The sequence below is a fragment of the Sphaeramia orbicularis genome, chromosome 11, assembly GCF_902148855.1.
Source record: "Sphaeramia orbicularis chromosome 11, fSphaOr1.1, whole genome shotgun sequence".
Lineage (NCBI taxonomy): Eukaryota > Metazoa > Chordata > Actinopteri > Kurtiformes > Apogonidae > Sphaeramia > Sphaeramia orbicularis.
In genome coordinates, this window is record NC_043967.1 from 52,055,479 (window position 1) to 52,071,030 (window position 15,552).

Consider the following 15,552-nt stretch of genomic DNA (forward strand, 5'->3'; position numbering starts at 1 on the left):
GCACTGTGGTACTGTTTATCTTTCCAGTGTTCATTATGGTCAGTTTCAGATGCTGGAGATCTTTCATAATTCGTAGTTTGAGTTCTTGTTTGTTCAGTATTAATTGTCAGCCTTGGAAATCCAAGCTGGACTGACTGTACATATCCTGACCAAGGAAAATAAAGTTCTCACTTTGTGCAGTAATCTACACCTGGCTTTACTGACTCTGTCCAGAATAACAGACATTATATAGACTAAATGTTGTCTAAAATTAATGTTTATTTGCACCATAGTATAGCAAACTATTACATGATCAAAAACAAATTTTCAGTTAAAAAAAATGTCTCTGTTTTCAATGTCTGAGGTCACCAGAAATTTGTGATGTTAAAATGGGGTCACGAGCTAAAAAAGGTTGAGAACCACTGGTTTAGATGGTCTGTAACTGACTATCTATACCCTGAGGACTGAGTAGTCTTTTAGGTTTTTAACCGCACAGCGTGATCCATCCGATCTTCTAGTAGAACTGATGCGTTGACCCATGGGGAACCACGGGTTCTAGATCCTCTGATACAGATCATTCCTTTACTTCTTTAGTAAATTCCACTGGCATTTTCAGTTGAATAACCTCTCTGCTGGCATGTCTGTTTCTACACATGAAATTTTGACACTTTGGCCCTGCTGTCTGTCTGTTGCTAGGTAACCCACTTCAAAGATGATTGTATGATTCTGGGCATAGCAATGTGATTGACCAGTGGGAGGCCATTGTATTCCAAAATTACTAACATCTCCCAAAGTATTGGTCCTATCAACTTGTTTTCACTAGTCTCTTCCTTGACGAAAAATACGTAAGTATGCCAAACTGCAGCAGTCAGCTCTTTCTGGACTTTGTGTGACGTCAGAGACAGAGTCCACTTCCCTTTTATAATATAAATTTATCAGTGGGTCTATCCGTACTAATCTGCATTACATTTTGGTGTCCCTGTTACGCAGTAACATGTACAAAATACATGTTACTGCGTAACGGGGACACCAAAATGTAATGCAGATTAGTACGGATAGACCCCAGTAGCTTTCAGACATTTGCATCCCCCTGTCTGGACCTTAATATGCTGGACTCAAATAGTATTACAACCAAACATGAACTCAGAAAACATTCTCCTGTGTGGTCACATGACCTCTCTTCAGTTAGTGTAAACACAATACCATGGCATTCAGCAGCAGAAAAATCTCAGAGACAAAGTATTAAATATTTTTATCATCTTTAAGACTCTGGTCAACACAGTGTTTTTTTTAAAAACTGTTTAAAAGGAAATGTGTTTATTTTCCATAAAAATGACTGAAACCAATAATTGACAGATCCATGATCATCTGATAAAATTAGTCTCCTAAATTAAAAGAGTCTCTGAACTCCTGATTGACTTAATGTACTGTCCAAGACGGGGCTTTGGGATGGGGCTCAGTTGATTGGTTCATAGGCCGTCGTGGAAGTTCCCGTCTTCTTTCGTACACAGACAAAGATGCCACCCAGCAGCAAGAAGACGAAGGGAGCTCCCAGACCGGCGGCCATGATGGTGATGACGAGCGGAGAGAAGGATTCAACGGGAGGAGAACCGACACCCACCAGCAGTGTCCTGAGAGAAAACACACAAAGAGGATTAGCAACCTTAAACTTCTGATTAGGGATCAATGATCAATTAAAATGTCATCACATACCAGCTGAGGAACTGGGTGCTGTTGTAGAAAGGATCTCCTGATAGGCCAAAGCTCACATTCAGTCCAAAAGTTTCTGGTGATTCCCCGTAGAACGCTCGAATCAGACCAGATGCCACCGCTGTCACTGTCCCATTCTGTTGCTCTGGTGATGAGTGACGACATGGTGTAGCATCCTCGAGTGCTGCATTTGTCTTACGGTATGCCACTGGCTTCCACTGGACGAAACCCAGAACGTCAGAGCTGCCATTCACTGATGAAACCCACTGATACACCTGAGGGTGAAAGGCACAGAAGACTTTTACTGTGAAAGGGTTAAACACAGAGAAGTCTTTTATTTTGAAAAGGTCAAACACAGATCTGTCTGGTTACTGATCGCACTAATTACTGCTCACCTTGAATATTGATGGTGTAAACTCATCATCAATTGATTGGATCTCATCCACTTGTCTCAGAGAAGAAGCTCCGCTCACTGCCTGCACCTCCAATAGGAACCTGGAGTGTGACGCCCGTGGCGACAAGCCATCAATTGACACCGTCAGCTGGGAGGAGTCAGTGTTGTGCAGGAGACGGGGCCAGCTGGAACTCCGCCCCTCTGTCTCAAATGCCGTCAGCTGGAAAATATAATGACTAATCAGTCAAAAGGTCAGATGTCAAACTACAGTAGAGAGTGGGCACAGGGGTTTGACCTCTGACCTCCACACACAGAGATCCATTGGTTGAGTTGGGGGTTCCACAAAGTTGAGCAGATGGTGCCGACAGGTTCAGACGAGCCCAGAGGAAGTTCTGAAGGTCGTATGGTGGGAAGAGGTCAGAGGTCGGGATGGCTGTGTCGTTGATGTCATTATACTCCAACAGCTGGGGACAGATTGAAGGTTTATTATGAGTATGAAACCAATAGTACGTGAATTGCAGACTATTTTGAGGCTAATAATAAAGTATTAATTTGGACACCGGAAGCATAAACATCCTATAATTTGATGCGTAATGCAATGCAGCCATAGCAACATTAAGACAGAGGCCAGTAGCCAGTAGTAACTATTATTATACATATTCTAGTAAAGGTGAGATAATGTGCTTCCAGCTGGTAAAGAGGCTTTCAGGAAGTGATATGTATTCACACCCTGAGCGTCCAGAATAATACGTTCTACTGTTTATTTACTCAAAAGCAAGCTCAACATTAGTGTAGATATTGTGTATGTAGTATATTGAATGAGATTTATTATAGACCCTATATAACAGCAGAGGGCAGAACCAATGTAACATCATTGTGTTGACTGATGCCCAAAGTTTGACATTTTGGTGGTCATCAAAGAGAGGACTCAAGAACTCAAGGACTTTTATTGTCATTGCAATGTTCTACAACAGAATTTTTTGAGGCACTCATCATAGCAACATAAAAAACACACAAAAGCGATATAAAAATAAAGTATAAATATAAAAATAGGAAATAAAAAAATATACACAAGGTGATAAAAAAAACAAAAAAAACAAAAACGTACACAAGGTGTAAAAAGCAGCATTAACAAAAATTCCAAAATAAATAGAAAAAAAATGGCAGTGGATATGACTGGTAAGATGATTTACCATGTTATCTTACTGTATGTCTAATTGTGTGTGTAGCAGCCATTGCTGATCTGACAGTTAACAGTATTGTACATGAAACATCGCATAGTTCTAAACAGAGCTGACGAAAAGCAGGGGGTGGAGCCAAACCACTACGCCCCCTCCACTCTGCCCCATGAGGCCTTGTTCTGGAAAAATATAATTACCAGTCATGATGAGAGAAATAATTATTTGGTCACTGTTTATATCATGTGATGAATCCCACATATGCTTGTCAATTCAAAAGATAATTTTCAAGATAGTTTAGTTAAATTGAACTTTGCAGTTTGCTGTAATGATACAAAAGTAGCATTTAGTTCAGTATGAAATGGCTGAGTGAACTACAGATCTCATGTTATACACAGCACCTCCACACATTTTACTTTGTTCTGTGTTCAGACCAAGTGAAGACATATTTAAAGAACTGATACAAGTCTGGACAATTTGAGCCACAGAAACATTTTCAGTGACCCAGAACAAACCGGATGGACACAGTAACGATGACACCACTTAAACTATTACATGTGTAGTCTTTAGAATAACACATTTTCATAGATTTCTATTTTTTATATTAAATCAGTTTTATCACAAATTGAAATGTTCAAAAATTACTTTTCAAATTTACAAGCATATGTGTAGTTGATGACCCAGCATTGACAGCTGTTCATATTTTTTCTAACGTTAGGTCCCACTGGACACAGTGTAAGGGGTGGGATGTCCATTCCACTTTAATCAGTTCTGTGTTGTTTTACTTCTAAGGAATACAAATCTTTACCCTGGTGATGACAAGCGCATTGCTGTAGAGGATGCTGCTCTCTGGCTCTACCTTCAGGCTGCCAGTGGTATTACGTTCCACAAACTTATCCCAGTCCACCTGAAACAGAACATAAACCACCATTGACCATCATGCACCAAACTACCCTTGGGGTGAATCCAGCAAATGATGTCACCTGTGACCTCTGACCTTCACAGTGGAGGTTGTGGTATTGGTGTGGACAAGCAACAGCGTCGGTGCCCCCTGGCTGCAGAACAGGAAGTGGAGTGTGTCGTTGTCGCCAAGGGCTCTGATGTGCAACAGGTCACCACCATGGGGCTTTGAGGGATACCCGGGGTTCAACTCCATAGACAACTGAGAGACAGATCAATCACTGTTATTAGAGTGTCATCAATTCATTTAACTATGAGTAATGCACAACAACAAAAAGGACAAAACAGCAAAGAAAAAGGCTGTGAGACAAAAAAGCAACAATAAAAACACTTTTTTATGATTTACTGCTTATTTTCTTAATTGCTTTGATTATTTTCTGGCTTTCACAAATTTACATTAACAAAATTAAAAAGTGAAATGTTATTCAATAAAACATGGAAAGACCAAATAGTTTTGTAAGTGATTTATCTGACCAGGTGAAGCAAATAAACCTGAAAGATGAAAGGAAAAATGCATCATAATAAGAATAATAATTATGGTTTTATCACTCAGACCTACATTTATTTCCAGTGATAAACAGTCATCCGACATTTTCTCAAACTGAAAATCTATCACATTTGTTTATTCTCTATAATTGAGTTCAAATGTTCAGAAATTTTATCCAGACCCCATTTTAAGGATGGTCTATCACCTAGATCTATCATCCATTGTGATGTGCCATCAAAAACCCTATCAATCAAAACTGACTTGACTTCAGAAAAGAAAATGACAAGGCCACTCACAGTTGTTACCTCTTCACTTCATCAAAACTATTTGTGCAAACTTCATGATTTTTTCTGATAATGTATTAAACAGACACAGTGGCTCCTTTGCTCAGACATCACAGAGGATGTGATACTAAAATGCTGTTACCAACTCAACAATGACATACTGCTGTTCATGTTTAACAGAGGGCATCAGATCAGCCACTAAAAAGAAAATGGACAGTGGAAATCCGGAGGATATATTTGATAGACGTTAACTTCTGTTGGACAATTGATGTAGGAATTCAACCACTTCCTAGTATCCTAGCATAAGGAGCATTGTGAACAGAAATTTAAAAAATTAATAAACAAAACGAACAAAAATTCTGTGATATGAAAAAATCCGAAATTTCACTTTTATTTATTCCTGAAATGAAAACACGCTGGACATACAGTTCTTCAGTGAAAAATTTCTCTCATTTCATCCACTGAGAAAAGTTGTTTACAGTACGATTGTGTTCTGTATGAGATATCACGTTAGTGTCATGTTCTTACATGTTCATCCAATATAAAAATGTTTTTTTGTTTTTTAAATTTTTTTGTCCGGTGAAAATACAGACATTTGGGAATTACTTCACACCTACTGGATCCCAATAAGTTAGTTTAAGAAAATGTTTGATTTACAATTAGAACAGGACTAAAGTAAACCTCAGCATCAGACACTGTTCATTTTAACTTCAACCGTAAACTTATTAAGAGGCCATTGTTCAGTTTGTCTTAACTTAATCAGTGTCTATTACTGTAGTGGGTTATATGTTCAGTATTTAATAATAAAAAAAAGGGTTTTAAAGTCTTTGTGTAAGTTCAGTTTAAAACGGTCTCATCACTTTCACTTCCCGCTGTCAGAGTCTGTTTCCTCTTTCATAAACATCATTAAACCTTACATTTCTGACATTCTTTTATTCCGTCGTGTTGTTTGTTTTCTTACCTTTCTGCTGGACTTATCAGCGCCGCTGGACAAACACTGTGACGAACTAAAAACAAATAAAAACAACCAACAACACCCCATTCTACTTCTGTCCGCCGCCATCTTTGAAACGCCGTCACATGACCCTGGCTTATATGTCAGATGACCGCTGTCAACATATTACGTCACATCCTGTTTATAATTTAATTTGAAGTGATTGAATCTCAAAAAGAAGACAAAAGTAATTTAATCCCTTTATCACTGTCGAGTCTGATTAATTACAAATGAAAATATGCTCACGTGGACTGTTGTGTGACTTAAGAACAAAACATAATAGCAATACAAAAAACAAAACACAAAATAAAAATCAATGAAATGTAAAAAAATAAATCATAAAATACAAAACAAAGTATAAAATAAAAATACAAAATAAAACTAATAGAAGTAAAACACATAATAAGACAAATGAAATACAAATATAACAAATTAAATATAATAAAACATAAAATACAAACTAAATCAATAAAATAGAAAACATAATTATAACTCAAAATGAAACAAATGAAACAAATTTTTTTTTAATAAAATATAACAAATTAAATAACATAAATGATAAAATAAAATACGAAACTGACTCAGAACCTTAGTTTCAGTTCTTGAAAAACAGAATGACTTATCACTTTCACTGATAATTGATATTAATTGATTCATTGATTGAGTCACTGTAACAGGTCTGTTGATTAACTATTGATTAATCTGTGAGTCTACTGTTAAAGTGGACAAACCTTTGTTACAACAGTTTTTTTTTTTTTTTGTTTGTTTTTTTTTTTTTGTGGAGTAACAGTTTGGTTTGTCCCAAATGAGGGAATGAGGGAAGTTATTTCAAAAGCTGAGAATTTGGACCTTACAAAACTGTTCTACATCTCTTTAGCGTTTAGTTTCTTATGTAGCTTTTATTTTATCAAAGACAACTCAAAATGTTTGTGGTACATTAAACTGAAATATTTCTTTTGCAATATCATCCCCAAAAACAGTTGAAGATTTTTTTCCCCAAATTAGTCAGTTTGATTCATTCAAGTGAAATAACTGAATAGTATGCAACTGCTTTTATCCAAATTGAACTAATCCTCTGAGAAATATGATTTAAAATTGATAAAATTGTTTTTAAATGTCATGATTATGTGAAAATTTGCCTCTCAAAATGTTTAATTTGTTACTTTTTACGTAATTCATGCAAGTTAAAGCTGATATGAAGGAATTCAAGAATCTAACTGTCTTAATCCTTTGATGTGAACACAGAACAGTATTGTTTAAAGAGCCTTCAGTTCTCTGTTTTCTTGCTTTAAAGTAATAATTTTCACACCAAAACACAAAATTGAAGCTGTCAAAATCAGATTAAAGACATTCGGAAACATAATAAAGAATAATTGACTGATTTTTTAAAAAATTCAAATATATTATAGATTATCAGCAGTAACATAAACTCAATAAAATAAACTGACCCGTACGTGTGTAAACAGAACACCATGTCATATACTAAAAGCTTTGCAACACTTCTAAAAGTACATTTATTCATTGCATCCAGTAAAAGCTTTCATTATTTGACGTCTTCATACAGACTAAAGTCTGATTGCAGCAACTGATTTTGCACCAGTTATCAGGAAGACACATTTTATTTTGGTTTTTATGAAATATTTTACCAGTATGTGTCATGTGTTGCAACAGACCAACTAGGACAAAGATATCGTCTCACGTATATCTTAGAATTTCACAAAATGACACCAAAGACATAACAATATACTAAATTAAGCTCCACTCAGACCAGGATTCTCACATGGTTCCCAACATTTTTTCAGGTGTAAAACATTTCAACCAAAGTTCCAACTACCAGTTACAACTTCCATGGCAATTCACAAGTTTATGTAGAAAAGGTAACTATTGTATGAAATTAATTGAGTCTCCACCTGCTGGCTTAGGGTAAGTTTCATCATCACTTCAAATACTAAATAGAAAAACTATTAAACTGTTTACAGTGATAAAATATTATGAAAAATGCATTAAGCCCAAGTGACTGCAGAACCTAAACATTCCCACTTTAAGAAATATTGAAAGCTTGAAAAAGCTGAATTAGAATGAATTTATTTTTTTATTTTAGTGAAATGTTTGGCTTAAAAGCCACATACATAAATGAGTTTGAACCAACATTTTATTAAGGACACACTGTAGTATATGGGTACACCCTCACTTTGACCTCACCTTTAACACTAGACAGTTACTTCAAACTCATCTTCTCTTCAACTGAAACGATTACATTAACACCCAGTGAAAGTCAGTTCCTTCTCAGATCTATACTCTTCACATTCAATGCCAAAGCAGCTAATTAAATGACAGAGATCACACTAATTAAATTTCATGCTTTTCCAGCCCTGAAAATTGAATTTTAAAATGTCATTCATTTTCCCAGTTTCCATCACAGTGGGAATATGTTTGTAAATATAGACCCTGATATTAAACTATGAATTTAGTCACTACCTGTGTTTATAACTTAAGAAGAATGAGTGCTGATGAGTCAGACCGATGAGCTGTATCACTTTATTTAGACCAGAACCAATGAGAACAGACGTTTCCAAACTGGGCTTTAGTTTTCGAGAAGCTGTCACACACACGCACACACACACGCACAGACAGACACGCACACAGTCAGGGTGGTTTATTCAGCTCCTTGTCCACCAGTCGCCTCGTCTTTGTCTTTCTTCTTGTGTCCAGACACGATGTCGTCAATACGCAGCAGGAGGATCGCCGTCTGAAACGAAACACGCAGATCAGTTTGTAGGCAGCCATGTTTATTTTGTGCATCGGTCCACAGATCAAAAAAGATGGCTTTCAATGGACACAAATGTTTACTTTGCCACAAAGAGTTTCCTTTTTCTATTTTACTTTTAAGAGACATTACTGTAAAATTATTAAAGTAAAATATAAACCAATACATATTATTTATGTTCGTCATTTGTCTTTGTTGTCAGCCATGTTGGCTCTGACAGCAGTGATTCTGACTCACCTCCACAGCAGTCTTGTAGGTCTGAGCTTTGACAGCGAGTGGCTCCCAGATCCCCAGAGATGTCATATCAGACAGGCATCCGGTCTCTCCATCCACTCCCCAAGTCAAACCGTCCTCCTGAGTGTGTTTAGCCTAAAAAAAAAAAACAGATGGTTAGAGGTCGGAAGTCACATGTATTACACAAACACAAAGGGTTAAATCTCAACGGATTGGTTTTCAGTTTACCCTCAGAGAGGTCAGGACTCTGATGGTGGAGGCACCACAGTTCTGGATCAGGGTTCTTGGGATCACCTCCAGGGCCTGGGCTACAGCGCGGTACGGCCACTGTTCAACCCCTGTTAGAGCGCGAGAACGCTCTGTCAGACGCTTAGACACTGCCATCTCAACGGCGCCACCACCTGGCAACAGGTAGGGCTCTATCAGGACATTACGGCACACCTGCATGGCGTCCTGCAGGTTCCTCTCAACCTCCTGGACAGAAAGAGAGTCAAGTTAAATACTAAGACTACAATACCCACAAGCCTAAGCTGCAATGAGAGGAAGCCTACAATCATCACCAGAAGCAGACAAAAACGAATTGATTACACTCGTTTAATTTTTTCCTGTCCAGATAAAAATGTACTTCAACATTGACCTTTTTTTTGCATGTCAGAAAACTTGTGCTGTTTGTAAGTTTGTCTGGAAAATATTTAGGTTCCATTTCTCTGAGTAAAAACACTAAAGTTTTCCTGGATGAATCACAGTTTCCACATTCTTGCTTGGTGTAATGCTGGATGCCTTGACCAGTGTAGCTTCTAGACAGTAGTTGTACTTCCTTGGGACCCAATGGCATGTGGTATTTAACAACATGTGGCATCCTCATCTGAGCCGTCATTTTAAATACATGTCAGTTAATGTGACATCTGAAATAGTGGCATCAATCATCTTCACTTGGTCACACGTACCGTGGTATTTTATGATTTCTGTTATGTAAACATATGATTAAGTTTTAATTTGATTCAGAATGTGCCAGTAGGTGACATAGATTGATTTCTGGGACAAAATCAAACACAGAGGATGGGAAAAATGGGATGGGAAAAGTGAGCACAGCCTTATGTATATCTGTGTATGTGAACTGGTGTGGAACTGTCTGCCCAACTCAATGAAATGCACCCTGGGACTCGTAGTCAAACATATGACTTACAGCCAGGATCTCCTTGCTGGCGCCCCTCAGCAGGATGGTGCAGGCTTTGGGGTCTTTGCACTCAGTCACGAAGGTGAAGTACTCATCTCCAATCTTCTTCACCTCAAACAGCCCCGCCCCTGTACCAACGTCCTCCTCACGCAGCTCGTCAGTCCGACTGACGATACGAGCCCCACACGCCCTGAGATACAACAGGTGAGACTAGTTCAGTAACAGCTCAGAGAACAGGGAGACAAGTTCAATTCAGACTCACTGATGCCCTGATGTGATTGGTGAAGACCGTTACCTGGCGATGCGGTTGTTGTCAGTCTTCCTGACGCGGCGGATTGCCGTGATGTTGGCCTTTACCAGGTAGTGTTGAGCCAGATCTGAGAGAGGTCAAAGGTCATCAAATAAATGGAGTTAAGGTGTGAACAGTTGCAGTAGTGATGGTGAAACAATCTGTCACAGTTTTGAGGGATTGGATTCATATTCCTGCTGCTGAAAATGGTTTAAATGCAGTCCATTTGTTAGTATCAGACTGTGACCAATTATTATTAGCTGAATCATGGATTAATCTGCTGATTACTTTCTCCATTACTTTAGTGTCTACAATGCTGTCACATTTACCCAGAAACCCATGTGAAACTTTCAACGTTAATTTCATCCAAACCTCAAAATCATTGCAAATTAAAATTATTCAGATATTTAAAATGTAATGTCCTGTGAACTGCCATTTAAGTAACAGTAAAACAATTTATTTTACAAATTCCCGGAATTCTGATCGAACAATTTTGATCAAGTATTGTCCAATCAAACAGAGCACCCTGACAACACTTACTGAGAGGAAGCAGAGAATGAGGATAAATCTGCACAGAAACATTCTTTTGTTTCCTGTTGTGTGTATGTAAGGTCTGTTTTTCCTGTGGATATTCTATGTTATACATGTCTTTATCAGTATGTACATACCTGAAATGCCCTTCTCGGTGAACACCAGGTCTGGCTTCAGGCGGATAATGTCCTCACAGATCTGCTGGATGTATTCCTCCTCCATCTGCAGAATTCTTGCAAAGTCCTCCTCCTTGCTGATCTCAATGTCAGTCTACACAAAAACACAAAACACACGTCACCTAAATAAACTATGTAAAGCCCACAGTTGACACAGGAGAAAAATGAAGAGAAAATATTGGCTTATCCAAATAATGAATGGTATAACCAATACAGATAAATATAAATGTGTATATTTCTCAGTTTTCCTGGATAGAATAGTAACTTAGTCTTAGGATACAAACACACGGCGATGTTAATATTAACGTTTTCAGTTCTATTGGTTTTCTGGACACAGCCATTTTTTCCCACAGAAGAAAAAAAGGCTGTACTGCCTATATACATTCTTCTTCTGATCAAACTTGAACTTTCAAACTGGGAAGAAAAATCATGAAAATTATCAGTTTCCACTGCTTATAGGTCCGGACATAGTTTACATACCGAAAAACACAAGACAACACAAGCATTAAAAGAGACTGAAGTTAATGTAACTTTACTGAGGTGAAATAACTATCATAATCCAGTCAATGTTTAAGATCTCGCGGATAACTGTACATTTGAAGCGTTTTCATTCTTTTGTCATTGTGTAGTGGTTGCCATGGTTACCTGGCTTTCTCCCTTCTTGTACTCCAAACTGCAGTCTAGCAGGACGATGCGAGGATCTTTGATCATACGTCTCATACGAGGGTGGGTCACGTCTTTGTTCACCATCACCCCTCTGAGAACACACGAGTCCTCAATGATCCCACCGGGCACCTGGACACAGAGGCACGAAGGAAAACCTCAACATAAGGACGTGATGGCAGATCTGCCTGCACACCAAACTACTGACTAATAAGACAAGAAGGCTATTATCAGTCCTGCTCATTGATCTGTTTCTTATTTGATTCCTGAATCATTTTCTGTGTAGAAAATATCCAACACAGGTTTCAGAGTCAACACAACTTGTTTGACTGTCCCCGAGTCTGAACAATTTAAAAACTGATCACTGCAAATGCTGGGCCTTGGGTTCTGTTACCGGATCTTTAGTCTAGTTCTCCTAATACTTTAGAGTTAAAATTTGGCTAAACAGTGTAAACATAAACCTGCAGATATAAAAGAAACAAGACAAAAACAATGTAACCACGTCTGAAAATAGTCAAATAATCCCAGTACAGCTGGATAATTAGCTTGAACTATAAAGACAAACTACAGTGGAAGGTGTCACTTAAGGAAAAACTGTCTTTATGACGTCAGTTTGACGATCAGAGCTTTGTGCTGTTAGATGCTATCCCTCACATGGTGATCATGTGATTCAACCTTACCTTCTCCACCTTGGCGTACTTCTTGATGTCAATCTCTTTGCGTCCGTTGTCCTCCAATTCGACAGTGCGGACAGCGTCCAGTGCAATGCTGCAGGCCAGCTCTGACCAGCGGCTTAGAGCTTTGGTGTTGATGGCTGAGTGGACAATCTTCAGCATCATGGAGCGATCTGATGTGTCCACTGGTGTGCTGAGGGGTCAGAAATCAGAGAGAGGACAGGTGATCACCAGACACTCAGCAGTGCTTTACCATTTAAAGCCATCACACCCTGCTGCGTGTTGGTACCTGACGTCCTTCAGGGCATCCAACATGTCCTCCAAAGCCTGTCTGTAGGCACTGATAATGACAGTTGGATGCATCTGCTGCTCCAAGAACTGTTCAGCTACAGCCAACATCTCCCCAGCTACAACAAAATTAATGAACTAATTACCACACAAAACAAGGGACCAAAAGTGCATGCAGTTTCCTCCAATAGAATTGTGTGAAAACAGATGTTCAGTAAGAGAGACAGAGTCTAGGCCTTGAAGTGTCTTCAAAACGTGAAGGTCAAAACTTGGCTTTTGAGGGACATTTCTAGTATCCATTTGTGTGTGAAGTGAACTGAACTGCACGAACAAGTAAACTGTCAGTTCAGCTTCACTCCAATATCTAAATGGTTTTTCAATGTCAGCAACCAAACTCAAAATATTATGATGCCTTCTCTCTGCGAACCAGTCTCCATTAAATGTCTGACATCTGATTACGATTTTTTCAGCCATCTTTGCTACATCTTTAAAATCTTTTTGGTCTTGCTGCAACTTTTATGCTGATGGCTTACCCAGGATGATGACAGATGTGGTTCCGTCTCCCACCTCCTCATCCTGTGTTCGACTGATCTCAATCATGGATTTGGCGGCAGGATGCTGGACCTGGATCTGTTGCCATGGTGAAAATAAAAAGCCCAGAAAAAGAAACATATCATTGCTTCAATCAATGTGGTTATAATTTCTGGTTGGATTAATTGTTCAACTAAATCCACAATGACCAACAGATCCTCTGAGGTGGTGATGTATTCATGTCTCACCTCTCTGAGGATGGCATTTCCATCGTTAGTCATCACGATTCCTCCTGTGGGGTCCAACAGCATCTACACACAAACACACACAGTCATCTGAGAGTATGTGTGGTTACTGTGTATTATGGTGATGATGATGAAGCTGTCTTACCTTCATCATGGCCCGAGGGCCAAGGCAGGTCCGGATCACATCTGCAATGGTCTGAAAAAGACAAAGCCAGTTGACTAACTCCTTCTGTAATAATGCTATTCATGTCTGTTATAAACTTCAGAGTTACTTCTGTGAATGGACCTTAAAGGAGGTGTTTTTTGTTAGCCAAAATGAACTAATTCTACAGGTGAAGGTCAGTCAGGTGATGCTCTGTCTTGCTCACCTTGGCGGCATTGATGTTTCCAGTCTGGACTTTACGTCCTGACTCTCTCTTTATGTTCTGATCTGCAGAGGAAACACAAAGATTAAGTTAAACTCAGACAGCTTTTATTTAGAATCACCATCAGTTTTTTTTTTTTTCAATATACAGCTCAATTTTCTTTTAATCAGTTCACACCTTTTTTTAAACTCCAACATATGAAACTAGATTATCAGATGATCTAAATCTAACATCTGCATGGTAAAACTGTTAAAATATGTATAGAGCCTGTAGTGAACATTTGAAAAGACAGGAATAACATGGCTGCATTTAGCAGTAAAACTGTGATAGCCCACCTAGAAGTTAGGACAAATTGTAGATTCAGATATATTGTCCACAGTACTCTGTATAATAACCTCATTAAATAGAGACTTCTGACACTCTGTTGACCCTGTTTAAGTCTGTAAACTCCAGGGCTGCTAATGCAGACTCTGACATAATGATGCAGACTCACATTCACAATCTGATTATCATTGACTATCCTCCCCTAATTCATCAAACCCCTGTCATGTGACAATCCCAGAAGAATATATGCCAGCAGTGACTATCAGCTGTTCAACATGGGCCCTTAGTGGGACTGCAGTCTGAGCTCTAACCAAGCACTGAAAGATTCAGTGAATGAACGACCACTTCGTATTAATCATTCTGCATGTGGAGGCTGCAGTTGGATTTCCTTTTGTCTGGACCTGTCATTTACAACAACTACAAATATAAGATTAAATCAGTTTGATATACTCTAAAAACCTGTCCATTCATAAAGAACTGTAATATAAATATAACATAAACGGTGATGTGACCTATTAGGAGACATACATCCTTTGAACGTATGACGATGTACTTCATGACAATATACACAGTAAAGTGACTCATATCCAAACTGCACATATGTTTTCATTTTAGAAGTATGCAATCTATTTAAGTTAGAGATATAATATATCCATATATTTGCGCGCGTGATTAATAATAGATGAAACTAACAATTTTACATCTGTGAGGGGCGAGGCTGCTTTCGGCTGACAGGAGACTTAGCAAACCAGTAAAGATGGAGATAAAACAGACAGATTAAAGCAGACACAAGCAAACTCTGGACGCATAAGTTAATTCTAGACGCTTCACTAAAACACACTAGTCTCCCAAACAATAAACCCTATGGCCCCTAAACTTCTAACACTGAACATGCTGAGTAACCGGTGACAGCTAACATAGCCTAGCATAAACATGCTGTCTGTACGGATAAAGAAGCTAACACCGTTAGCTATCGTCCCGTTCACTATGAACGGCGGGGCTAACTGTTAGCCACAGCCGGAGCACATGCGGACCGGCGAAGCTAACACCCGGAGCCGCTTTGTGTCTAGCGGGCTGTGGACGATCTGCCGGCACACGACAGAATCCTAATGTCCCGCCACATAGTTTCACCTCATTATTGGCCGATAAAACATGGTGTTTGGTACTCACTGAGCACTAAAACCTGCTGGCCGAGCATCCTGACGAACAGTGCAGCTTACAGCTCAACTGCTAGAAGGTACGAGAAGAGGGTGGACACGGGCCCAGGGGCGGGAAGAGAGTGAGCAGCCGGGAAGGGCCACC

At 38.9% G+C, this 15,552-nt stretch overlaps 2 protein-coding genes across 2 annotated transcripts; both read right to left on the reverse strand.

The window, feature by feature from the left end:
• Positions 1 to 1,214: 1,214 nt before the first annotated feature.
• On the reverse strand, positions 1,215 to 6,071 carry glmp (glycosylated lysosomal membrane protein). The gene is made up of 7 exons (XM_030146950.1): positions 5,954 to 6,071; positions 4,259 to 4,423; positions 4,070 to 4,168; positions 2,386 to 2,547; positions 2,085 to 2,303; positions 1,693 to 1,964; positions 1,215 to 1,610 (listed from the first exon to the last, which is right to left on the reverse strand). The coding sequence occupies exons 1-7, from the start codon at positions 6,053 to 6,055 to the stop codon at positions 1,436 to 1,438; spliced, it is 1,194 nt and encodes a 397-aa protein (XP_030002810.1). The 5' UTR covers positions 6,056 to 6,071; the 3' UTR covers positions 1,215 to 1,435.
• Positions 6,072 to 8,510: 2,439 nt separating this feature from the next.
• cct3 (chaperonin containing TCP1, subunit 3 (gamma)) lies at positions 8,511 to 15,552 on the reverse strand. The gene is made up of 14 exons (XM_030146912.1): positions 15,421 to 15,552; positions 13,930 to 13,991; positions 13,707 to 13,757; positions 13,565 to 13,627; positions 13,319 to 13,415; positions 12,787 to 12,904; positions 12,504 to 12,690; positions 11,806 to 11,955; positions 11,122 to 11,254; positions 10,460 to 10,541; positions 10,174 to 10,354; positions 9,216 to 9,461; positions 8,991 to 9,122; positions 8,511 to 8,735 (listed from the first exon to the last, which is right to left on the reverse strand). The coding sequence occupies exons 1-14, from the start codon at positions 15,446 to 15,448 to the stop codon at positions 8,643 to 8,645; spliced, it is 1,623 nt and encodes a 540-aa protein (XP_030002772.1). The 5' UTR covers positions 15,449 to 15,552; the 3' UTR covers positions 8,511 to 8,642.